This window comes from Lepus europaeus, chromosome 8 (genome assembly GCF_033115175.1).
Source record: "Lepus europaeus isolate LE1 chromosome 8, mLepTim1.pri, whole genome shotgun sequence".
Taxonomy (NCBI): Eukaryota; Metazoa; Chordata; class Mammalia; order Lagomorpha; family Leporidae; genus Lepus; species Lepus europaeus.
In genome coordinates this window covers 100,815,550-100,841,198 of record NC_084834.1, presented here as the reverse complement: position 1 = coordinate 100,841,198, position 25,649 = coordinate 100,815,550, and the positions used below count along the sequence as shown (strand labels likewise).

Genomic DNA, 25,649 nt, shown 5'->3' with positions numbered 1-25,649 from the left:
TCCTTCAGGGTCAAAGGCACTCTTAGGAACAAGTTCTTTATTTTTAAAGAATTTTATTTTTTGACAGGCAGAGTTAGAAAAGTCTTCCTTTTTCCGTTGGTTCACCCCCCAAGTGGCTGCTGCGGCCAGCGTGCTGCGCCAATCCGAAGGCAGGAGCCAGGTGCTTCCTCCTGGTCTCCCATGTGGGTGCAGGACCCAAGCACCTGGGCCACCCTCCACTGCCTTCCTGGGCCACAGCAGAGAGCTGCACTGGAAGAGGGGCAACCGAGACAGGACCTGCGCCCCACCGGGACTAGAGAACCCAGGGTGCTGGTGCCGCAGGCGGAGGATTAGCCAAGTGAGCCGCAGTGCTCGGAAGCACTGCTCATTCCCAGCTCTGCCTTCTCCCTCTAATATAAAGACTAATATACTGATAGAAGACAATCCTCTGCCTGCAGAGGAGACGTCAATCTTTCCGAGAATGGGGTATTTAGCATCTCCTAATCTAATCTCTGGGACTAGGGCACATTCTTTGACTTTTTCTGTTGGAAGATTTGAGGATAACTTTACCTTTCCAGAGGCTTCACGGAGTAATAGGATTTAACTAGAAAATTGTGATTCATAAAGCTTCAATTTTCCAGATCTTCGAAGAGTTTGTGATGCAATGCTAAGTAATGTGGGACAGGTGAAGAATAGTTTCAGGTACAAGAACAAATTTAACAGTAGCAGCGCTGTTAATGGATGTTCCACACTACTCAAGAGTACTGTGCTGCTTCTCTCTCAAGCCAAAGTTCTCCAAAGAGCCTACAGTAAGTAGATTGTAAAGAAGGGAAGGTGTAGTTGAACAGATGCTCTGGGCTCTGAAAGTACAATCACTGAACTGGGGCTGGGATTACATCAGCAGTGAGGCAAGAGAGCCAGCAGCCATTTATTCCACCTGACTCAATGTCCCCTATACATAGTGCTGTGTTCCAAATCCGTTGCCAGCAGTTCTTAATCCCAGAAAACCTGAACATCAAGCAAGAAAAAGTCCTACTATCCTCTAAAATCTGTTCAACTTGCAGGTATTGGACTACAAGTGAAATATTCTGACCCTGGACTCAGTTTTATCCCTAGCTCTCTAACATATCAAAATAGCTGCCATTTGTTTTATTCTGGGTCTGTGAGGCCATCCCTGGGCTATACTCACACACGGAGTTTCCTTGTTTTTGTTTTCCTTAGCTGAAATAGCAGTGTCTGAGCAAGCAGAAAAAAGTCACAGATAACCAAGGTTAAGGACAACTTTTATTGCTACCAGAGGCTGTTAACATCAGGACATGGTTCTGACTATAGTGCCGCCTTCAGACTGCAAAGGGAGCTCAGGATCCAGAAGTCATTAAGAGGAACAAAGGTAGGTTGGGGAGATGGGAAGTAACTTTTACCAAGAAAATCCCAATACAGAACTAAAACTAGGGTACTGAATTTAGTTAGTACATGTTACACTCAAATCATAGAGCTGCCCAACATCTAGACATTCTCCTACTGATTATGAATGAGTGGAAACGCATCAGTTACAAAAACCTAATTTTAGTTGTTACATATTTCTTTGGTGAGCACCTTGATATATTAACTTTATCACAAATTCTTTTATATACAAATGTCAAAAATGCTTTCAGCAAATCTATGGGTGACCTAATATGTGCCACTTTAAAAAGCATCTCTTTAAGATAAAGACAGTGATTTTTACTTTCAAACAATAGAAACTGAAATAAGCGAAGTGGTATTGTGGTATTGTGAGCAATTTTCCTATTACCACTTCTTACTTCACATAGGACAATTCCATAGTACCTTTCTCAAACTAGGTAGAATCTGAATTGGGATTAAACATGGCCATTAAGCTGAAATAATTGTTTTAAAAATTTGGGGGGGCCTTTTCGGTGGATATTGGGGTATAGATCAACATGCATAAAATTCATTATTGAATGGAGAAGCAGGCAAAAGCAACAGGAAAATTTGGATGCTGGGGATAGGATTTGCAAGCTATAAATTCTAAAATTTAAAGAAAATTAAATGTAAATTGTTGACACAGGGCAAGCTACATTTTAACAGAAGAGTAGAACTGACATACAACAAGGGGATTTTTTTTTACTTTTTAGAAGATTTTAGATATTTCTGAAGTAGATAGATACATGTACCTATCTTAACATAGCTGTCTTTAGGTGAAGTACTGAATTACAATTAGCCACATAACTAAATGGGGGGGGGGGGGGTTGTTTCTGGCTCACTTCAGATCAGCCTGATAAGGTATATATCTTTCTATAGCCTTTCCTGATGTTCCCGTGTTCTCATTTCTAGAGTGGTCTACCTTACTTGAAGGTAATGCCTATTCAAACTACATGACAGAAACAGGCTGCAAAGGTGGACAAGGGGAATCGTGTCCCTCTTGTCTTGATAAATCAGTGCCACACACAGAACCCACGTTTTCTGAAGCATTATCTTCATTATAGAGCCGTTTGATTCCATCGTAGAAGTCATCCACTTCCATTTCCTCTACTTTGCGTTTAGCAGAGGTATGCTTGCACCCAAGGGCAGCTGGGAGATGATGGTAGAAAGCTGCTGTACCTCTGACTGGCACTTCTGGCTTGCTGTTGTCCGTGGAGGAATCTGGGCCCGGGACAGAGGAGGGATGTAATCTGAACACTCCTTTGTCACAGGTCACCAGGGTGTGCTTGAGGGGACGGTAGACATAAACGGAATTGAGAGGCAGGGAAGACTCCAGAGTAGAAAGGTGATGTGCCACAAGCTCCCGACAGTGGATCAGCTGGGAGCTCTCCATCTGGGTCAAGAAGAAGAAATTCACAAAGTTGATGATTAGTTAACATAGGCTACTCTGTCATCTTTGCTGGACACCTTTTCTTCCTGTAGCCTCTGTCTCTTCCCCTTCCCCTCCAGCCTTCTCTCTTCTCACATGTTCTACCCCAAACTCATCTATTTCTCCAGCCTACTCATCATCTTGGGGATTATATCTATATCTATTCCCAATGTAAGTATCTTTGGAACTTGAATTCTGTATTTGTAGTTATACGCTAGATATTTACAAGAGAACAGAAACTTCTATTGTTAACTGCTATGTATCCAAAATGTGCCCCTTTTAAGACATTAACTGGTATTCAATTTTTTTCTCTCCCTTAAGATTACATAATACTGGAGAGTCCTCCAACTATCAAGCAAGATCAAGTAGCATTGAATTAGACATGCAAGTAGATTACTGATGGCAAGGGGGAACATAATCAACAAGATATCAGTTACAAGTCTAGATGGCCTTAGCTTTGCTGGATAGCATGAAGCACTGAGAAATACCTCCTGGGCAGTATTTCAACAATCAGATTTTTTTTTTTAAAAAAAAGATTTATTTATTTGAAAGAGTTACACAGAGGAGAGGCAGACAGAGGTCTTCCATCCGATGGTTCACTCCCCAGATGGCCACAATGGCCAGGGCTGCGTCAATCCGAAGCCAGGAGCTTCTTCAGGGTCTCCCATGTGGGTGCAGGGGCCCAAAGACTTGGGCCATCTTGTACTGCTTTCCCAGGCCATAGCAGAGAGCTGGATTGGAACTGGAGTGGCCAGGTCTCGAACTGGTACCCATATGGGATGCCAGCACTTCAGGTCAGGGCATTAACCTGCTGTGCCACAGCACAGGCCCCTTGTCCTGCTTCGTTTCAAATCAATACCTTACTTTCTAACTAGAATAATTAATTAATTGAGTCATTCCCCAGAGCCTCCAGAACAGCATGAGCAGGAAGCTGATGGCAGGTATCAAGCCCAGGTACTCTGATGTGGGATGCAGGCATCTTTTCCAGTGGGCTAAATACCTGCCTCTAGGCCATCTACTTTATGGTTAGGGACTAAGAACACCACATTAATCTGGGTAAAGTTAACACACTAAGATAATCAGGACGTGCCACTTCAGTCACAAAAAGTAGCCTATGAGTGCAGAAAGAGCAGAGAAGATCACTTCCAAGAGAAAAAGGTTTAGCCAGCCCAGAGTGGGGTGGGGGGCCTGGGAGGGGCGAGGCTAGGAGGGAGTGTTCCTTGGTTTGAAAGGCCAGCTTCCTTTTAAACCAGGGAATACACCCTCAGCTTGTCAAGTTCAGGAAGGGCACAGGGCAAGCTAGTGATAGTGGCCTCCTCATAGCACAAAATGTCTACAACAGACCTTCCTCAAACCAAAACACTAGGATTCATGTCAGAAGTAAAAGTAGCATCATCAAACCAATCTGATGCAAGGATTTCCTGCATTAGAACCAGAAATCAAGAGGAAACATCTGATATCACTATGGCTTTACCACAAGGCTACTTAAAAAGATGTTAGACATGGTGTTCCTACCTGAACACAGGCAAACAACACAGAACTGAGTCCTACAAGACCAGGAGCCATCATGTTTGAACACAAGATGGTATCAGATCTGCTGGATCAGATCCAAAGTCTCTACCAAGTTTTGTAACCTTACTTTGTTCACTACCTTGCCCATTGCAACTTGAATACTAGATCAGACAGAGAACTTCAGCATTGTGTTTAGATAACAGATTCCTAAATATGTTTGCAATATATTTATATATATATATATACACACACATGAAAATGGAATAGAGGTTTCCAAACTATGTGCAAACAGCTTATCAAGAACTCTGCACCCCAACAGGCCTCTGCCCTGAGCACATATTAGGAAGCTGGGCTCTATTTTTCTTTGTATTCTGGGCTCATCTGTATTCTCAAGTTTTGGTTGGGGAAAGTATGGGAAAGGCCTCCATTTCTAAAGAAATTCTCAAAACCAAAGGACTGCATCTGTAAGGTCTGTATGACCTAGAAAAAGCACTGATTCTTAGTTTTTTCACTTCTAGGTAGTTCTATGTGATGCTCAGAAAGTCCCAATTTCCCTAGATTGGGGCTATAAAATAAAGGACTGAATAAATGATTTCTAAGAAGAATCCATCAAGTCATGCTTATAAATACTGTTTAAGGAAAAAGTCTCAGCCCTTCTACCACCAGAAAACATAAATAAATCAGCAGACTCTCCAGTAGACAGTTATTTGTTCCAATAAAGTACTACAGATGGTTTTGTTAAGTTATTTCCCTACTTAACATTATGTGAATGATTAATATTTAACTTCACTTTCCAACACTTTACAGAGGCAAAGTGTATCTCCTGTGACATACCATTCATTTATGATAGTTCATGACAGTTTCTAAAATTTCACTGAACAGCAATTACCTTTTATTTTAATGACTGCATTTATTTCAATGGAAAGAAACACTTCTCTAAGCTAACTCAATGTAAGATACACTAATAAAAGAACACACCTTCCTGTAAAGGACAAACAGCCTGTGGTACACTACATAGGAAGAGCTCTAGCTAACATACTGCTCTGATTATTATCCTTTTTTATGAAAAGTCTCTCGGCGAGGCTGGCGCCACAGCTCACTTGGCTAATCCTCCGCCTGTGGCGCCGGTACCTGGGGTTCTAGTCCCGGTTGGGGCGCCGGATTCTGTCCTGGTTGCTCCTCTTCCAGGCCAGCTCTCTGCTGTGGCCTGGGAAGGCAGTGGAGGATGGCCCAAGTACTTGGGTCCCTGCACCTGCATGGGAGACCGGGAGGAAGCACCTGGTTCCTGGCTTCGGATCGGTGCAGCGCACTGGCCATAGCGGCCATTTGGGGGGTGACCAACGGAAAAGGAAGACCTTTCTCTCTGTCTCTGCCTAACTCTGCCTGTCTTAAAAAAAAAAAAAAGATTTATTTATTCATTTGAAAGAGAAATCTTTTGCTGGTTCAGTCCCCCTGGAAGCTAAGAGCCAGCAGCTTCTCTCCCACATGGGGCCCAAGCACTTAGGCCATCTTCTGCTGCTTTCTCGGGCACATTAGCAGGGAACTGTTTCAGAGATTGAGTAGCCAGGACAAAAACCGGTGCCCGTATGGGATACCGGCATCGCGGGCAGTGGCTTTATCCACTATAACACCCCCACCTCCCCCCCGAGATATTTCTTAAACTTCTGCGAGGTTTCCTAGCTCACATCTATTAACTTTCTTATAAAACAGCAAACTGAAGCATTATTCTTTTGTTTTTCTAAAACTTTAGAATAACAGTTCTTTGCTCCAATTAGTTCTTTTATACTGCAAAATATTTTTAAACTCAGAATTTAAGTCTTCTAAGTAAAATCCCATGAAACCCATCGAACCTACTGCTGACTGAAAATACAGAGAGCCGTTTCAAGGGAAAAAAGGTAGGGTCATGCTTTGCAGCAGACATGAACTTGGTCAGTTTCATTGGGTTACATGAGTCTCGAAGTAATTGCCAACATACAGGCCTATCACCACCTTTCCATTTAGATGAGGGTTTTCTCCACTAAACATTATTTTACTTAGGTGGTTGCTAATTTATCAAGCTGTAATGTTGTATACCAGTTAGAGGATGAAAGTTATGAACTGGGGCTGGCGCTGTGATGCAGCAGGTTGATGCTCTGGCCTGAAGCGCCAGCATCCCATACGGGCACTGGTTTAGTCCTGGCTACTCCTCTCCCAATCCAGCTCTCTGCTGCGGCCTGGGAAAGCAGCAGAAGATGGCCCAACTTTCTGGGCCCCTGCATCCACGTGGGAGACCTAGAAGAATATCCTGGCTCTTGGCTTCGGATCGGTGCAGCTCTAGCTATTGCGGCCATCTGGGGAGTGAACCAGTGGATGGAAGACCTCTCTCTGTAACTCTTTCAAATAAATAAATCTTTAAAAAAAAAAAAAAAGTTATGAACTAATCTAAGGCATATAAAATACCAGGACAAAATCTCTTTCAAGTAACTTCTACCTGCCAAGGTCTGTTAGAAATATTTCACTTGCTAGCCAACAAACTATTAGCTTGTCTAAAAAGCAACTTATCTTTGTTTTTGATATATTTATAAAATGAGCGAAATAGAGAAAGAATACATGAAACATATATAGCCTGAGGTTTCTTTATACAAACCTGAAAGAGCATACATAATTAACTTTTCAAAACTCATATATAATCAGTTCAGGAAAAGAAAAGAATCAAGAAAATGATCTAAATTTTACAAGAGGTTAAAAAAATATCCCACAAATGTAAATTCTTGTTACCTACTAAGAAAGATATGCTATTTTAAGATTAGAAATGTCTTAGCCTTATAATCATAATCACCTGATAATCCTGTGTATTCTAGTAAGAAGAAAAACTGGGGCTAGTGTTGTGGTGTAGCAGAGCTTGGGTCTCCACCTGTGATGCGGACTGCTCCACTTCCAATCCAGCTTCCTGCTAATGTGCCTGGGAAAGCAGTGGAAGATGGCCCAAGTGCTTGGGCCCCTGCTGTGGGAGACCCAGAGGAAGCTCCAGGCTCCTGGCCCAGCCCTGGCTGTTGTGGCCATTTGGGGAGTGAGCCAGTGGATGGAGGATCTCTACCCACTGCCTCTGTGTAGCTCTGCCTTTCAAATAAGCAATTCTTTAAAAAAGAAAAATTTCTAAAATGAACTCTAATTAGAATGATGCATACCTGTGCTTTCTGAAGCAGTTCAAGTGTAAGAGGAAGCCAATCAGGAATGAGTTTCTCCATTTCCAAACTAACTATGGCCAGAGCAAGCATGGATCCTTTGAACTGCAGAAGGTGGCTGCAGGCCATACAGTGAAGCAGTTGCTTGGTGAGGACTGCCAGATGTTGAGATGGGCTCAATTTGGGCAAACTGAACAGTAACTGTGGCCTAGTTGACACTGCAATGGCATGAAACTGGAAACAAATCACAAGAAAATCATTTGAATTTTACTTAGAATGTCTAAGAAAAATCACAGAGAAACTGATGTGACTCCCTTATGCATCACCCAATTTCTAAGTCTGCAATTTTAGTTTCAGTAAGCTGACAAATATCCTAATTTTTATTTTTTTCTTGGCTAATTTTAGTGGTTTTCCTTTACCTAAAAATCAGTACAAGATAAATGTGTGCGCAGTCTATTTGTCAGGTTACTGAAACAGACAACAGATTCAAATAAGAAACTAAAAGACTTTAAGCATATTTACAATGTGAAGAAAATCCAATGGTGTGGCTGTGTGAAGATCCCAATTCAACTTATCCAGAATAATTCTCTCCATTCTCAGAATTTCAGATGAGGAACATCCACAGAAACTATCTCTTGCCAATACCTTCAGTACTGGAATTCTCTATCCAAAACAAAAGACAATAAGAGCAGGGAGGACAGAAAAACTTAACTCATTTATAGTAAACAAATTTTCAAAGCAGAAACATAGGTAGTCTTGAAAGGATTTATTACCTCATCTTCCTCAACAGTCTTAGCAGCTAGGAAAAAACAACTGATGGCAATACAACTCAAATATTTCGGATGGGCCTAAAATTTGAAGAGGGGGAAAAAACTTTAGTGATCTTTCAGAGAGTTTATAAAATTGTTTTAAAAAGAAATGAAACAAGAATGCACACCATTCTACAGAACTGATTTGGTTTCTACCCATTCCTTTCTAGATCAGAGCTAACTTTTAATATCACAATCCTGGCCATATGATACTCCATGGAAACAATGAAAATCACTTCACTGCTGGAATTCAACCAAAGCCAGTTAGCCAAAGCTAATTTCTATCCAGGAGAGAAGAGCTTGCTTTTAGAAGATATGCTTTTATTTAATAAACAATATTCCAAAAAAATTTTTAAAAATTGTATATAGATGAGTAGAAATTCTCCAATAATTAAGTATGCTACTCCAAACCCATACATAATTCAAGTTACATGATGAAAAGGTTCCAAATCCATAAAGATCATTTAGTAGAAAGCATTTAACTTTCTTGGGCCTAACACATATAAGAGGGCTTCATCTTGCCTATTTTATTTAGAAATAAAGCAGGCCCACTTTCAGCATGTCTGCCAATGAAGCAATTAGAACAATTTAGTTCAATTACATTGAGCAACACAAGAGGTAAACTGGATAATACAAAAAAACAGTAAAACCTGCTTCAATATTTGTTACACGTAAATAGTGACTGCTGTCTCATCCTAAGTGGAATCTTCCAATCCTCTGTCTGTGTGAGACATACAAGATGGTTCTATACTATCAGTATTTAGAAATGATAATTACTGATCACAGTATTATGGTTTAGAAAGCACCTCCACATACAGTATTAAATTTGTTCTTTCTCTTACAGGTGAGACAAGTCTCAGTTTAAGGGCTATCATACATGTGATCCAGGAAGGGAAGTCAGCTCTTGCTGCTGAGATAGTTGTCCTGGTTCCCTTATTTCCATTTTGGCAATATATAATGCCACATCCCTGAAGTAACTGGAGTTCTTTAAAGAAAAGAACTGTCAGCATTGAGTAGGCAATAGAATCCCTAATTCGAGGGCACTCATAATAAATTTAGTAATAAAAAATCAACAGCAAATGTGACTTTTTTAACAAGCAGTTTTCAATTCTCATTATGTATGAGAACCATCCGTGCAGTTTGTTTTTGTGTTGTGTAATACAACCAGATTCTACCTACTAGAGATTCCGATTCAATATCTGGAACAAGACTCAGGTTCTATGCTTTTAAAGAGCTACACAGTTAGGACTGCAGCTCCATTCATGATTAAACATCTCTTTTATGATAGAGGTTACAATAAGTAGTTCATTAATTTTGAAAAACATAACCAAGAACACAAAAATTCATTTTTTTTGGAATTATCAGCTGTAGTAGAGGGAAATGGAGGAAGGCGGAGGAGTTGCTGCCGAAATAAAAAGTCTTTCAGATAACCCAGATTTGAGGCAATTAGCATCACTGCAATTAAGGGTTCTCTAAGTCTTTTAAGAGTATAAGTCTGAAATAAAAGATACATACCTGAGTGGCTATCTAATTTTTTAACACTCCATAGTTCTTTGGCCTCTGTTTTTATGCCTAATAATAAGGCATGTAATTTGCAGTTCCCCCAAGTTTATATATTGCTATACATAAAAATGGCTATCATTGAACTTTTCCACTTTTATGCTTAGCAATTAGAGAAATGCTGACTTTCTGTTTTAAATTAGTTGAGGGCTTACTATGACCAATTTAACATAACACTCAACAACATATTATAGCAGAATTATATAAAACTTATTAATGTGTCTGTATGTTGCCTGTCAACAAAAATATACTAAAGTTGTTTTGTGACATCTTGTTATATGCCCCAAAGTATGCCCCTAGAAAACATTGTTCAGAAAAACACAATATGAATATTCAATAAACAGGAACAGAAAAAAATGTGCAATAAATTTATACTTTCTAGTCTGACTCACTGTCGACCTCTTGTGTCCTAAAATGACTAAACATTCTACAAATGCTGTATGATTTGTACTATCAAAAACATTACAGGTCAAGTACAAGTTAAAAATACTTGCAGCAAAAAGGAGATTAAAGAGTTAGAAATGCTTCCAAAAATGTACAACATAACAGAAGACACAAAATACCATGTCTTGTAAGTATATAGATCTTCAGGAAAGTTTTCTACTGCTTTCTATTTATACAATATTTACTAACAGCCTCTGGTTTAGCATAAAATCTCAAACAACAGGTTATGTGTAAGTGATATCTTAAAATATTTACCTTTACAGTAGCTAAAAACCTGTCCAAAAGACTGCTAGCCAGAGCAAACGTTTCTGGGTAAAGATTGAACTGGTACTTGAGTTTGGCCAGCCACTGAATTACTTCATCTCTCTGGGATGGAGAAACATTCTGTAAGGGAACAATTACATATAAATAAAATTAAAAGTTTCAAGTTAACATCAAAAGTTATGTTTATAATTCTCTCATAAAAGGTTAGTAAATACTAATAGTTAAGCTCTTCAGACTTGCAAATGAAATCAAGGTGGATAGAAGAGATTGCTAGAAACTGATACCCTAAGAAGTAAATAATTTCATAAATCAAAAAGGCAACAGGAATTTAAGGCAGTTTATTGGACTAAAGCTGTACATTTGATGGGATTTGGGTGCACAGAGTTAGAATTCACATCCTACACTACACAGATCACTGTCCAGTAAGACAGAAGGAACTACAGTAGGGCTATTAAAACCAAGGATTACAGTGGCAGGTGTTTGGTGCAGTGTTAAATTGCTGCTTAGGATGCCTATATTCCCTATCAGAGTGTTGGGTTAAAAGTCCCAACTCCGCTTCCAATCCAGCTTGTTGTACACTCTGTGGGCAGCAGGTAATGGCTTAAGTAGCTGGATCCCTGTCACCCACATGGGAGACCCAGATTTAGCTCCAGGCTTCTGGCTTTGGCCTGGCTCAGCAGTGCCAGTGGCTGTTACAGATATCTGGGGAGTGAACCAATGGATGGAAGCTCTCCGTCTGATTTCAAACAAACAAAAAAAATACTAACAAAGTCCAGAATTAAGATCTTTCTCTCTCATAAAAAGTCTGAAAAAGTTGCAAAACACCTTTGTCTGGAACTAGGGTTTCTCTAGGAAGTGAGAGGAAGCAGTACAACCTATCTGCTAGGACCTTCATCAAACAACGGTTAGCAAAATCACTGGTTCTACAGTATCTCTTACTCATACAAATTCTTGAAGGGCTACTTGCAAATCTACCCTGGAATTACGGGCTTCTAAGGATCCTTGGGCACCAAATGAATGAAGGCAGCCATAAAACTTCTAGATAGGGAGAATTAAACTCAAAAGAAATTAAATTACTACCAATGCTTTCATCTAGAATGCCAAACAAATAAATGTACTGTTAAGTATGTCACCCAAAAAAATCAACAAGGAAATAAGCTCACAGAAGTAGAGATATATGGTGATATAATCTGATGAAACTGGGGAGGCTTTTAGGGAGATGAAAAGTACAAGAGCAATAAGAAACAAGAGTACCACTAACTACCATCTGCGGATGTTAGACACACAATGTGGGAGTATGGCAGAAAAAAATTATCCCTGAATGACAGTTTATCGTTATTTGATGTGTGACATTAAACACCCAAACATAAAATTTTAGTAAGTATCACAAAAGACATCACAGAAGAGGACATGGTTTAAGGAGACTACAATATAGTTATAGAGTAACCACATGATGTAACTTACATAAAGCACACATACAGCATGCAAAAGGCACTCAAATATTAGTTTTCTTCCTTCCCACCTCTAAAGTGATTCCCACTAAATGATGTCAGAAAAAACAAATTTATGAAAAGTTACATGAATTTTTAAACATAAAATTCGTCATGAAAGAGATCATAACACTATCTTTGAACTTTAATACTTTTTTTTAAAAGATTTTATTTTTATTTATTTGAAAAGTCAGTTCTACAGAAAGGAGAGGCAGAGAAAGAGTTCTTCCATCCGATGGTTCACTCCCCAGATGGCTGCAACGGCTGGAGCTGTGCCGATCCGAAGTCAGGAGCCAGGAGCTTCTTCCAGGTCTCCCACGTGGGTGCAGGGGCCCAAGGACTTGGGCCATCTTCTACTGCTTACCCAGGCCACAGCAGAGAGCTTGATTGGAAGAGGAACAGCTGGGACTCGAACCGGCGCCAAATGGGATGCTGGCACTTCAGGCTAGGGCGTTAACCCGCTGCACCACAGCGTCAGCCCCATGAACTTTAATACATCTTACATAAAGATTTAAAAATAGGGACCAGAAAGCATCCCTGCATGGCTGGTGTTACCATCACTACCCAGACTAGCAATTACAAAAAAAAAAAAAAGAAAAAAAAATTGAGAAAATATACTCTTTAAAGTCATACTAATTCTAAGATCAGTTCTTCAAACCAGTTCAAACATGCACCAAACAATATCAGGACAGTAAGTGCCTAACTAGTTACCCTCAATCACTCAAAGTAAAGAACAGAAGATAGCAAAGTCCCAGACAGCATTTCCTAACTTCATGAAGGAAACCGTTTTTTATTTTTTCTCATATGAATTACTCAAACAAGGTTAATCGGATTTGGTTAACTGGTTGAACAACTAAGCTGAAAGAGAATTTATAACGAATTGATGCCACGTGACAAAACATAGGCTGGCTGCTATAATACATGCTAACTTCAACAAATTCTGCCCCCACCTTTAATCTCTGAAAGGTTTAGCATTACCTAAAACATGAAGTACAACCCCCGACCCCCAGGCTTGTGACATAAATCCCTTTGTGACCTACTTCTCCTGCTTCATCCATCTTCCAGCACTTTCTGCTTTTCACTTCATACTTAGGTGTTCTACTTCTATTTATGATTCCTCCTGGCACCTGCCATGCTATTTTACACCACTGTTTATTTGCTCATTTTTCCTTCTGTTAAACACACTTCATTCTACATTCCACTTGCTTTTTTATATATCCTTCAAGAACTACTTCAATAGTCACTGCCCACACCACACACTTTTCCTTATAACTCAGGTTGAATCTTCCTGTGCTCCTATTGCATCTCTTCTCGTATTTATTTTACTCAACTTAAAAACAAAACAAAACAAAACTTCTGCTTTTGGATACTATGAAGTCAGTATCAGCAAACCTACACACTCTGGCTGAGAACAAGTAGAAAAGCTATAGCAACAACCTGTTCTTAATGGTACCAGAACTGCTAGGACTACCAAGCCCTGAGAATTCAGGATTTTTGAAAAGGAGGTAACGAGAGATAAACTCAACATTCTGCCGTAGCTTTTCCTCCAGAGTACTTGCTTATCAAGTGAGAAGGACAAGAAGCTAAGAATAAACCACTGGAGCTTTTAGGAGTCTTACAGAGCTAGAGACAAAATTTGGAGACATGAGGAGCCAAGAACTTACCAGGAAGAGAGATTACTCAGAATTTATCACTCAATTGAATTTCTGAATGAAATTCTGAAGGTGTACAGAACAAGGATCTAAGAAGTTACACAGAAAACCTCTAAAAAGCAAGAATGAGTTCAAAGAGTTCAGCATCCTTTGGGAATTAAGGGGTCCTGGTACATACTCCAAACTCTAAGTTGGAATCCTACACTCTACTAATCGGGGCAAAACAAGATGACACCAAAGCCAACTGCTATCCAGCCTTCAGTCAGCTCCCACCAGAGGGACACTACAACCTTTATGGAAGAGGGTGTTGTACTTAAGAAGCACTACAATTTTTTCCAATGTTCAGTATCAAATAAAAAATCATCAGGGATAAGAGAAAAAAAACAAGCAAACAAAACCCAGGAGAAGAAAAATGAAAAGTAGCAGAAAGATCAAGATCTTCTGGGAAAAGGACTTAATGTTCAAGAAAATAGAAGGAAAAGAAAATGGATGAAAAGACAAAGAATTTTACTAGAGAAATGAAGCCTACTCCATCCCCAAATTTGGAGGAAAATTACTAGAACTAAAAAGCTGGAAGTCAAGAACTCAATGTGTTGGGGCTGGCACTGTGGTACAGTGGGTTAAAGCCCTGGCATGCAGGGCCAGCATCCCATATGCGTGCCAGTTAAGAATCCTGGCTGCTCCACTTCCGATCCAGCTCTCTGCTATGACCTGGGAAAGCAGTAGAAGATGGCCCAAGTCCTTGGGCCCCTGCACCCACGTGGGAGACCTGGAAGAAGCTCCTGGCTCCTGGCTTCGGATCGGCACAGCTCCAGCCGTTGTGGCCATCTGGGGAGTGTCTCTCCCTTTCTCTGTAACTGCCTCTCAAATAAATAAATAAAATCTTAAAAAAAAAGGAACTCTATGTGTGGATATAACAAATTACACATGGATGGTCAGCTATGTCTTGAGGAAAACTTATAGCTTTAAATGGCCACTATTCTTTATCTCAAATGATATGTTAGGTACCAGGGATAAAAAGATACATGAGGCCGGCGCCGCGGCTCAATAGGCTAATCCTCCGCCTTGCGGCGCTGGCACACCGGGTTCTAGTCCCGGTTGGGGCACCGATCCTGTCCCGGTTGCCCCTCTTCCAGGCCAGCTCTCTGCTGTGGCCAAGGAGTGCAGTGGAGGATGGCCCAAGTTCTTGGGCCCTGCACCCCATGGGAGACCAGGAGAAGCACCTGGCTCCTGCCATCGGATCAGCGTGGTGCGCCGGCAGCAGCGCGCCTACCGCGGCGGCCATTGGAGGGTGAACCAACGGCAAAGGAAGACCTTTCTCTCTATCTCTCTCTCTCACTGTCCACTCTGCCTGTCAAAAAAAAAAAAAAAAAAAAAAAAGATACATGAGACATCTTATACAATAAACTTTTGGAGAGTTTATGATGTAATCATATTACAGAAGTCTAAAAAATTTCTAAAAGAAAAGGCATATAGCCAACAGTAATTGAGAGGTCATCCAACTATCTTCCAACACTGGCAATACCTTAGGGTTCACTCAACCCCCTTACAAATACTGACAATTATAAGAGTGTTTTTTTTTTTGTTTTTTTTTTTTTTTTTGGGGAAAGGCAGAGTGGATAGTGAGAGAGAGAGAGAGAGAGAGAGAGAAAGGTCTTCCTTTTTGCCGTTGGTTCACCCTCCAATGGCCGCTGCGGCCGGCGCATCATGCTGATCCGAAGCCAGGAGCCAGGCGCTTCTTCTGGTCTCCCATGCGGGTGCAGGGCCCCTCCACTGCCTTTCCAGGCCATAGCAGAGAGCTGGCCAGGAAGAGGGGCAACCAGGATAGAATCCGGCCCCCCAACCAGGACTAGAACCCGGTGTGCCGGCACCGCAAGGTGGAGGATTAGCCTGTTAAGCCACGGCGCCAGCCTATAAGAGTGCTTTTCATCAACTAATGAGAATCATATGAAAGTATTCAGCCTCCATGGCTAACTATAAGAGGGCACTTCAAAAAATTTGTGGAAAATAAGACAATGCTATTTCCATAAATGTTTGGAAGACACTTTGTACATCTAGAAATGAAAGCTTATGAGAGGCTTCAAAAAGACCATAGAAAATTTCCAGTATCTTTTAATTCCATTTTCCACAAACTTTTGAAGTCTCCTAGTATTAAGATTATAAAGTAAGAGAATGAACATAACTATCTTCCTAAAGCTATATATAATTCAGATAACAAGAAAACAAACCAACAAACAACAGCATCCCACAGCAGAGTTCAATTCCCAGCTCTAGCTCCAGTCTACAACTTCCTGGCAATGTGCACACTTGAAGGCAAAAGGTTATGGCTCAATAATTGGGTTCCTGACACTACATGGGAGACCTGGATTAAGTTCCAGGCTCCTGGCTTTAGCCATGGTCCTTGTGGGCATGTGGATGGAAACTTGTAATATCTGTGTTTTTCTCTCCCTGTATTTCAAAATATTTTTTTAAAAGAAAGGGTTAACTCTTGTTTCAGAAAGAAAGAGATATTTCTCAAAGAACAGGGCATTAATGGTACACACTCCACCAACTAAGTGTCAAGATACTATTATGTATGGCACCAGTACACTTATTTCTAACAGAACTCATCTATCTGGAGTAAAGCGAGAAATCATTACCTGATTTGTAGGTAATTTCGGCACATTCACCTTCCACATCTGGGCTTCCCTAGAGATTGCCTTTTCCAATAGGAAAGACAATCTCTGGTTTTCCAAGGGTCCTGGAAACTTCATGATATCCTTTGGAGCTGCCTGCCACCCAGCTTGATGTAGCTACCTGTAAAACCAAACATAAATAATATTTTTAATTTAATTACAGAATATAGCAATACATGCATATAAACATGTTAGTACTTATTAGAACAATTCATAAAACAAAAATAGGAATGTTATGAGGTAGTGAAAGATTTTACAGCTCTTTAAAATGTCATTATATTAAAATGTTATAATTATCAGTTATCTGAAAAATTCTAACTTTAAATTGAAATTCAGTTATGCAGTTGTCCAAATTTTCCTCTTAAAAAGCTAATCTGGATCAGGGACACTGTTTTTTCTTCATTAAAAAATATCAGTATTGGCATTGGCTGCTCCGCTTCCGATCCAGCTCACTGCTAATGGCCTAGGAAAAGCAGAAGATGGCTGAAGTACCTGAGCCCCAGCCAACCATGTGGGAGACCAGGATGAAGCTCCTGGCTTTGGCCTGGCCCAGCACTGGCTGTGGTGGTCATCTGGGGGTGAACTGGCAGATGGAAGGCCTCCCTCTTTCTCTGTGACTCTTTCAAAATAAATGAACCTTCAAAATAAAATCAATTACATCCTACTCATTCCCACTACTTCAGTATGAAACCATGTCCTTAAGTATGACACCATGCATTCTTCCAATTCAGTGTCTACTAGCCACACTTGGCTATTTAAAGTGTAAGTAGACAAAAGTTAAATATTCAACTCCTGAGTCACACTAGCCCTTTTTTAATGGGTATTTGGACAGTACAAAAAAGGAACATTTCTATCAATGCAGGAAGTTCTACTAGTCAATGTTGATCCTAGGAAGCTTAACAGACAGTGCCTGCTCTCTAAAATGAACAGCAATTTCATGAGCAGCAGTCAGCATCAGTGCAGGATAACAGAGTGTTCACGAAAGATGGTTTTTTTTAAAAAAAGGAAACTATACTCTTGAGAGGTTTGACTGTGGGTAACAAAGTGGATTAAAAAGCTGTAGAAGGGACTAGTGTTGTGGTGTAGCAGGTAAAGCCACTTCCTGCATTTCCAGCATCCCTTATGGGCGCGAGTTTGTGTCTCAGCTGCTCCACTCTCGATCCAGCTCCCTGCTAATGGCCTGGGAAAAGCAGTGCAGAAGATGGCCCAAGTCCTTAGGCCCCTTTATGGGAGACCTAGATGAAGCTCAAGCTTCAGCCTGGCTCAGCCCTGGCTGTTGTGGCCATCTGAGGAGTGAACAAGCAGATGGAAGATATCTGTTTCCTCTGTAATTCTTTCAAATAATTAGATATTAAAAAAGAGAAAAAGCTGCTTGCTGAAGAGGCTAGAGTTGTGGTACAGATTAAGCTACTGCCTGTGACACCAGCAACCTACACGAGCACAGGAGCACAGTTCCAGTCTCAGCTGCTCAGCTTCTGATTCAGCTCCCAGATAATGCACCTAGGAAAGCAGCAGAAGGTGGCCCAAAGTACTTGGGCTTGGGCCCTGACCCACGTGGAAAACCAGATGGAAGGGCCGTGCTGTGGTATACAAGAAGGTTGAGCTGTGGACTGCGGTGCCAGCATCCCATATGGGCACTGATTTAAGTCCCAGCTGCTCCACTTTCAACCCAGCTCTCTGCTAATGCATCCAGGAAAGCAGTGGAAGACGGTCCAAGTACTTGGGCCTCTGTACCACATGGGAGACCTGGAAGAAGCTCCTGGCTCCTAGTCCCGCCCCAGCCATTGTGGCCATTTAGAGAGTGAATCAGTGGGTGAAAGCTCACTCTCTGCTTCTCTCCCTGTATCTCTGCCTTTCCAAAAAATAAATAAATCTTAAAAAAAAAAAAAAAAAAAAAAAAAGAACCCAGATGAAGTTCTAGGCTCCTAACATCGGCCTGACCCAACCCTGTCTGCTGCAAACATCTGGGGAGTCAATCAGTAGTTGAAAGATCTGTCTTTCCAACTCTGCCTTTCAAGGAAAAAAAAAAAAAAAAAAGAAGAATGTGAGAATAAATATGATACAATATTTGCACAGCATAATAAATATGTTGATCAAGGATTTCAACAACTGTTTCTATAAAAGTATGTTGGGACATAAGTATGAGTGTTGGGAGAGTAGAATAAGACCACATCTTCACATTTCACTGTAGAAAATCTATAAATACTTACAACTGAAACATCAAAAATCAACAACAGGGCAAGCTATTTGAAAATATGGTCTTTAACAACAAACAAGTTACAAATGAGAAATGGTTAGCTTCTGAGGAATAAGAAAAGCTACTGTAGCAGGGGAATACTATTTTCATTATAAACCTCACAGAAGTAAAACTATTTTACTTTTTCAAATATGTACTGGTATTTCAGATTTATGGAATCTATTATTTTTTTAGATGTGAGAAATTGAAATAAGAAGTGCCAAATCTAATTTTAATCTGTACTTGGGAATTTTTGTTAAAAACCTCAAAATTAAAGAATTCTTTATGCCATTAGCTACAGCCAACCAGGTGGTTCACCAGGATCCACCAGCCTTCTCAACAAAGCACCACAAGTAACTGCCATTTGTGACTGCTTTTCCCTTACAAGGCTTCTTCTGAAGGTTATTTTTCAGTGACATAGATAGGGAGAGAGAGGGACATATAGAACAGAATCATGCAAAGAGGAGTAAGATCAATCTACAATTAAGGAGTGATCCCTGTTCTCCAATCTCCTACAACTAAGGCCTGTAGAGTAAGTCTTTCAAGAATGTACATGCTGTAACAACTTTTTTTAAAAACAACAACAAAAAAAACTCAAGGGATCTGGTCAAAGATACCACAAGGGAAATTATGTAAAAACTTCTGAGATGCAATGAAGTCAGTGCATACAAGGAAATTAATACCTAAAAACGTCTGTATTAAGAAAGAAAATTTCAAATAATCTTCCACTTTAAGACAATGGATAAAGAATAAGCTACCTCTAAAGTAAGCCAGAAGCAAAGAGATAATAAACGTTAGAGTGGAAATTAATAGAGAACACAACAGAGGACCAAAAATCAATGAAACCAAAAATCATTTGAAACTGGCAAACCTTCAGCTAGACCAGAAAAAAACAGAGAAGACAAATTACTAAACTTAGGAATCTAAGTAGATATTACAATCTACTTAGGAATAAAAAGAATTATAAAAGAATCTAATGAATAACTGTATGCAAATTAGTCCATTTAGATGAAATGGACAAATTCCTAGAAACATGAACTACCGAAACTGATTTAAATAGAAAAGCTGAAGAGCTGTATAAGAAATAAACAGATTTAAAAAAAAAAAAGCTCATACCCAAATTCACAAAACCTATTTTTTAAACCAAAGCACATTTTGAATGAGTATGGAACCTCAGTGGGCTCAGAAAAAAAAAAGATACTAATATATTTATCTCATTGTTTACATAAACTTGTGTAGTCTCAGACCTCAGCAGCTGTAAGACCAGTCCCAAGGACGGCCCTCTTTCCCGGCTCAGGTGGGCAAAGGCAAGCCCTGGGGGCAGGGCAGGGGGCTGGGAGCCCCCCCCCCCCCCCGGAATCACTGCCCTCATCCCCTCCCCCCCGTTCCTGGGGCCTCCCCAGAGCCCAGCTGGCACCAAAGAGCTCGGACCCGAGCTGACCCAGCCCCTGAGGTCTGCGGGCGGGACTGCGGTGGTCCCAGCCAGCACCCCGAGGGGCTGCCGGTAGGCTCTGGCCACAGGACCCGGGGCTGGGCTGGGGCCTCGGGGTGAGGTTGGCTGCCCTGCCCGTGTCCCTTGGGGTGGGCTGATGCGAGGGTTTCGGGCCAAACAGTGTGGACCTCGCAGCCAGCTCAGTCGACTCCCTCCCTCCCGGGAAGGGGGGACCTCAGTGGCACCCAGCCCAGGCAGCGGGAAGGGGCTGCCCCGGGGCTGGTCCTTACCTACACAGACGGTGCAAACACTCTGACCAGTGTTGTTTTTGTATCAATATGTTTGTGCAGTGATGAATGTATTTATTTCTCAGACTGGGCGCGAGCGTGTGAGCAGCAGGCCGGGCTGCGCCACCGCCGGCTCCCGCTGGAGCAGAGCCACAAGCAAGGGCTCCTTCCAGGATTATAAAAAAAATAAATAAAAAAAAAATAATAAAAAAATAAATAAACAGATTTAATTAGTAATTTAAAATACAATCATCAGGGGCTGGTGTTGTGGCACAGCAGGTTAATCCACTGCTTAACATGCAAACATCCCATCATAAGCATGCACCAGTTTGCGTTCCAGCTATTGGCTTTTGCTTCAGCTCCCTGCTAATGTGTCTGGAAAAGCAGTGTTAAAGACAGCCCAACTACTTGAGCCCTGCCATCCACATGGGAGACCTAGATGGAATTATGGGCTCCTGGCTTGGATCTGGCCCAGCCCTGTCTGTTGAGGACATCTGGGAAGCAAACCAGCAGATGGAAGATCTCTCTCCATCTTTCACTCCTTGTCACTCTTTCAAATAAATAAAATCCATGCTCAGATGGCTTTACTGGTTTAGTCGATCAAACATCCACAGAAAAATATCAATTTCTCATACACTTCTCCAAAAAACAGAAGAAATCTTCCCGACTCATTCTATTTTTTTTAGTTTTTTTTTTTTTTTTTTTTGACAGGCAGAGTTAGACAGTGAGCGAGAAAGAGAGAAAGGTCTTCCTTTTCTGTTGGTTCACCCCCCAAATGGCCACTAGCCAGGAGCTAGGTGCTTCCTCCTGGTCTCCCATGTGGGTGCAGGGCCCAAGCACTTGGGCCATCCTCCACTGCCATCCCGGGCCACAGCAGAGAGCTGGACTGGAAGAGGAGCAACCAGGACAGAATCCAGCGCCCCAACCGGGACTAGAACCTAGGGTGCCGGCGCCGCAGGCGGAGAATTAGCCTAGTGAGCCACAGCGCCGGCCTTCCCGACTCATTCTATAAGCCAAGTTATTACTGTCGCTACCAAATAAAATACTCATTATTAGAAAACTACAGATTATTATCTCTTCTGAATAAAGATGCAAGATTCCTCAAAATAACCAAGTGAGATTTGTACCAGGAATGCAAGGCTGGTTTAATATTCAGAAATAAAGGTAATACCACATTAATAGACAAAAATCATTCTTTGCTCATACTAGGGAATCTAACAAAGGAAAAGAAAAAAAGAGCTCAAATCTCCTTCAAAATATAGGATATAAGTAATGGAAGTAAAAGACATTAAGAATGGGTGGCATCTAAGAATGTACTAGATTAAACGGGGCTACAAGAAAATCAAAAGGCATCACCTAATCCAGCCAAGGTTCCTGTAAAGGAGGGAGATAAATGCTGTGAAAGTAATTCCTGGGTCAAAAGTCAAATGTATCAATGCTAAACTTACTAAAATTGAAGACTACTGTGATCCTGTAAAACAATATCCCTATTGTTAGGATCTACACATTGAAAAATGGAGAAGGCTCTTAAGATATGCAACTTAGAAAAAAATGAAATATGATAAAACATTAATATGTGAATATGGGTAAAGGATTTAAGTTTGAAATCATTTACAAATGAATATAAAAAAGAAAAAGCCCACGTAATTTATGGAAGCACTTACATCAATGTATTTTTAACATTTTTACAGGACTAATGGAACAGATACTATGACATAATGGAGAAAGCATAGCATGAGTTACCTCTTTTGCTGACTGCACATGCCTGTTTTCTAATGTGTGAAACAGACTGAGTTGAATCATGAATTGTTAAGGAATAAAATACAAACACTTAAAATATAACACTACTCTGTTTTAAGTAACACAATTTTATAGTTGTATCTTGTTACTGTATGCCCACTGCTGGTCACATCCAGAAAAAGAACTCTTTTTTTAGGAACTAAAAAAGATAATTTTGATTCGCATAGTCCATACATATCTAATAAGAGTTTCACATTTCTCCTTCCATTCTTGTCATTGCTTCTTTTGCTCCTTTCTCCATGCTTCTCAAATAACTTAACATTTGAGTTAATCGTTTATAAAATGTTAATCATACCCACATTCAAGGCCTCCTGTTCTAAGGAAATGTACTGCAGAGAGATGGGTATACAATATAAACAATTTCATTACTATATTATGTAATTATCACAATGTCATTTCTTGCTAATAATCCTGTACTGGTGCTAACTTCTGGATCTTCCTTCCTTTCCAAAGGAACAAGGATTTACTAACGTGACACACGAGAACCTCATGTTCTCCTTCCTTGACTTTATGTGCTCTTCGTCTGAATGTCTTTTTGATCACTGTTCTTTGAACCTGAAATGTCTAGCTCACACATTCTTCAAGTGTCTCAATCTGTGAACAGTACACTCTACATGGTACAACTGGGACTTTCCTTGCTACATCTGTAATTGGACATAATTCAAGTTGTGCATTTAATTACTTCACAACGATCATTGGAGACCTACTTCTATGAACTGTGAGTTTCTGAATGGCAAAGACTAACCTCCAAAATTTAACACTATGCCTAGCAATAATAGCCTACACCTGTTAAGCACCTACAAGTAAAAGCTCAATCTTTACTAGTTGGCCAGCTATTGTTCAAAGTGCTGTGCCAAATTAATTCATGTAATACTCATTTTGAAGATGAAGAGAAATCAACAGAATGGTTAACACTCCTCACTTAGAAAGTATTTTACAATCAGAGTAAAACATGAACACACTCTCAGCATCCAATCGTGACTAAGACACAGTCTAACTTCCTGGGATGCCACACTGTCACGTGACCTCATTACCTGTAACTCCACATCATCCGCAGCACCGTCCCAACAAGCTGATGCTCTACTGGTCTGCCCTTGATCAGCATTAAGAAACTTCCACTGCAGGAGGCCACGATCTCTCACTCCGGTCCCAGGTTAGCTCCTCTAAACTCTGTCCTTTCTTAAGCTATCTGCCCGCTCCTTTTTATTCCATCTGCCACAAATGACCAGGAAAAGTTAGAGCAGCAACCACTGTACCCTTCTCAACAAATCCACTCGCAGGACAGAGACCACACAGCCTTAGAGTCACTCAACTCTGGTCGCCAGATTCTAGGCGAGTTACCTAAAGGCCAGTTAACTGCATCGGTAAAACGAGACTGCCGCGGCGTGCCTCGCGGAGTGCGAGAGCGAGCCTGGCCGGTGATGCGCCCATCCGGCGCAGCTGCTCGGAACGCTGAGCGGCTCCCCGAGGGCAGAGTGAACTCTACACACGTTAGGCCGGGCATTCACAGCCTGCTTCCCGACAGGTGACTTTCCCGATGCTGCTACCCAATTCTCAACTTCCACCAAGAGGCTCGCCTCGCAGCCTTCCGGGATCTCCACCTGCCCCTCGGGGTGCAACTCCCTTCTCCGCGGCCGCGCACGGGGCGGGCCCCAGCGGCACTGGCGCGGGTCGCCCCATCCCTTCGGCGTCCACCCCGCCTCCCAAGGGAAGGCACCCGGAGGGGTGCGTCCCAGTCTGCAGGCGGGGGCGTGTCCCGCTGTGTGCGCGGAGCCCAGATCCCGCTCCGGGGCAGCGAGCTGCCGTCCCTGCGAAGTTTCTCGCCGACGGCATCACAGGTCGGCCCGACCAGGCTCCCGGCGGAGCCGTTTCCCAAGCCGGCAGGTGCCGGCCGCTCGCGGGCGGGGGCGAGCAGCGCGCGACACCCGGCGCTTCCCCTCGGGCGGCGAGCGCGCGCGCGCGCGGGCGGGCGGGCGACGGTGGCGGGGCCGCGCCGAGCCCCCCGCCCCCTCACCTTCTCCTCCTCTTCCTCCTCTTCCTCCTCTTCCTCCTCCTCCACCCCGGCAGAGCTGTAGGCCTCCCAGGGGTGACGCGGGGTCATCCGGGGGCCCCGTCACCGCCTCATTTCCCGGGGCGCGCGGGACACGGAGCCGGCCGACTGAGGAGGGAGGAGAGGGGGAGCGGGGCGCGGAGGGCGCAGGCACTCGGGCGGGACGCACGCTCAGCGAGTCAGTTCCATGGCGACCCTGGACGAGAGGCCGCCGCCGCCGGTCCCGCTCCTCCAGCCGCCGCCGCTGGTGCCCGGGTGAGGAGGGGGCTCCCTGTCGCCATAGGGCGGCGGGGGCCGGGGAGAGGCGGGGGGTGAGACCGGCTCTGCCCCTGCCCGGGGGAAGCGCCTCCGAGGGGAAATGGTGAAAGGGGGGAAGGGGAGAGAAAGGGAGAAAAAAAAAAAAAAAAAGGAAGGGGAAAGGGGGAAAAAAAATAAGAAAAAGCGAGACAGAGGCGCTGCCGCGTCCGCTCGCGGGGAAGGCTGGGGAGGGAGGGGAGGAGAGGAAGAAGTGCCGGCTCCCTAGGCTCCGCCCTCGCGGACCGATCCCTAGGCGCGCTCACTCCTTGTAAACAACAGTGACGTGAGCCCGCCTCCTCCCTCTCCGCCGCCTTCTCGTTCCAAGAGACGTAGAGCGAAGTCCGGCAAAAAGTCGGGCTTGTTGGAGAAGGGCAGGGGAAGGGGTTGGCGTTAGCGCGGGAGGAGGGAGGGATTCTTCCGTGGGCTCAGACGAGCCCAAGATGCGCGGACTCGTTTTCCTTGAGGAGCGGAAGAGTTCCTCGGCGGCCGCAAGATGACGTCAGCGGTCCCAGCTCGCTGGTGGAGGCGTGTGGCGGCCGGAGAGTGCGCTGCGCATGCGCGCCGGGGAGGAACGCGGCGGCTGAGCCGGGGCCCCGGGGCTGGGTTTCTGTGGCCGTGCGCGTCCGCCCGACTTGGAGCTGCCTGGTTTCATCCGACGTCACTTGGCACCTGGCGTGTGGCAAGAGCTTCATTGGGAACGGGCTGGTGATCTGCTGTGCAGAGAGGTCTGGCAGTCTTGGTCGACCTCGTAAAATAACAGTCAGGTGTTGTTTTGTTCCCTTGACGTGTTAAGTGGAGTTGGGGATATTTTTTTCTGCTGCCACATCGGGTAGGTGGAGGGAGAGCCTCAAGCGCTTTAGAAAACGGAAAACGGGGGTGGGCGCCGTGGCACACGGTGGGGACAACGGTTCGAGTCCCAGCTGCTCCACTTCCGATCCAGCTCCCTGCTGAGGCGCCCTGGAAAGCAGCTGAGCATGGCCCAGGTCTCTCTCCCCCCTGCACCCATGGGGGAGACCCGAGGAAGTTCCCGGCTCCTGGCTTTGGCCTCGCCCAGCCTTGGCTGTTGAGGCCATCTGGGACGTGAACCGGCAGACGGAATCTCTGTCTCTGCCTCTCTGTAACTCTGCCTTTCAAATAAATAAATTAC

General features: G+C 42.9%; 2 protein-coding genes across 5 annotated transcripts in view; one reads left to right on the top strand and one right to left on the bottom strand.

Annotated features, from left to right (window-relative positions):
- The window catches only part of SEPTIN11 (septin 11), a 170,719-nt gene that overhangs the window by 140,297 nt on the left and 4,773 nt on the right, over positions 1-25,649 (top strand). The window contains exon 10 of one of the 2 annotated variants that reach the window (XM_062198627.1): positions 8,486-8,540. The exons of the other annotated variant lie outside the window; for it this stretch is intronic. Coding sequence (XP_062054611.1) covers positions 8,486-8,525 — 40 coding nt within the window. The 3' untranslated portion in view covers positions 8,526-8,540. Of the gene's footprint in view, positions 1-8,485; positions 8,541-25,649 lie in introns of those variants that run through there. 2 annotated transcript variants of the gene reach the window in all.
- CCNI (cyclin I) lies at positions 1,246-24,692 on the bottom strand. 3 transcript variants are annotated; one of them, XM_062198634.1, is made up of 8 exons: positions 24,170-24,692; positions 23,190-23,367; positions 16,365-16,521; positions 10,575-10,703; positions 8,280-8,354; positions 8,029-8,169; positions 7,510-7,740; positions 1,246-2,794 (listed from the first exon to the last, which is right to left on the bottom strand). In XM_062198634.1, exons 3-8 carry the CDS (start codon positions 16,476-16,478, stop codon positions 2,351-2,353), a joined length of 1,134 nt encoding a protein of 377 aa, XP_062054618.1. In that variant the 5' UTR covers positions 16,479-16,521; positions 23,190-23,367; positions 24,170-24,692; the 3' UTR covers positions 1,246-2,350. The 3 variants fall into 3 exon arrangements, with proteins under 3 accessions (XP_062054618.1, XP_062054617.1, XP_062054619.1); XM_062198633.1 differs by lacking the exon at positions 23,190-23,367; XM_062198635.1 differs by lacking the exons at positions 16,365-16,521; positions 23,190-23,367.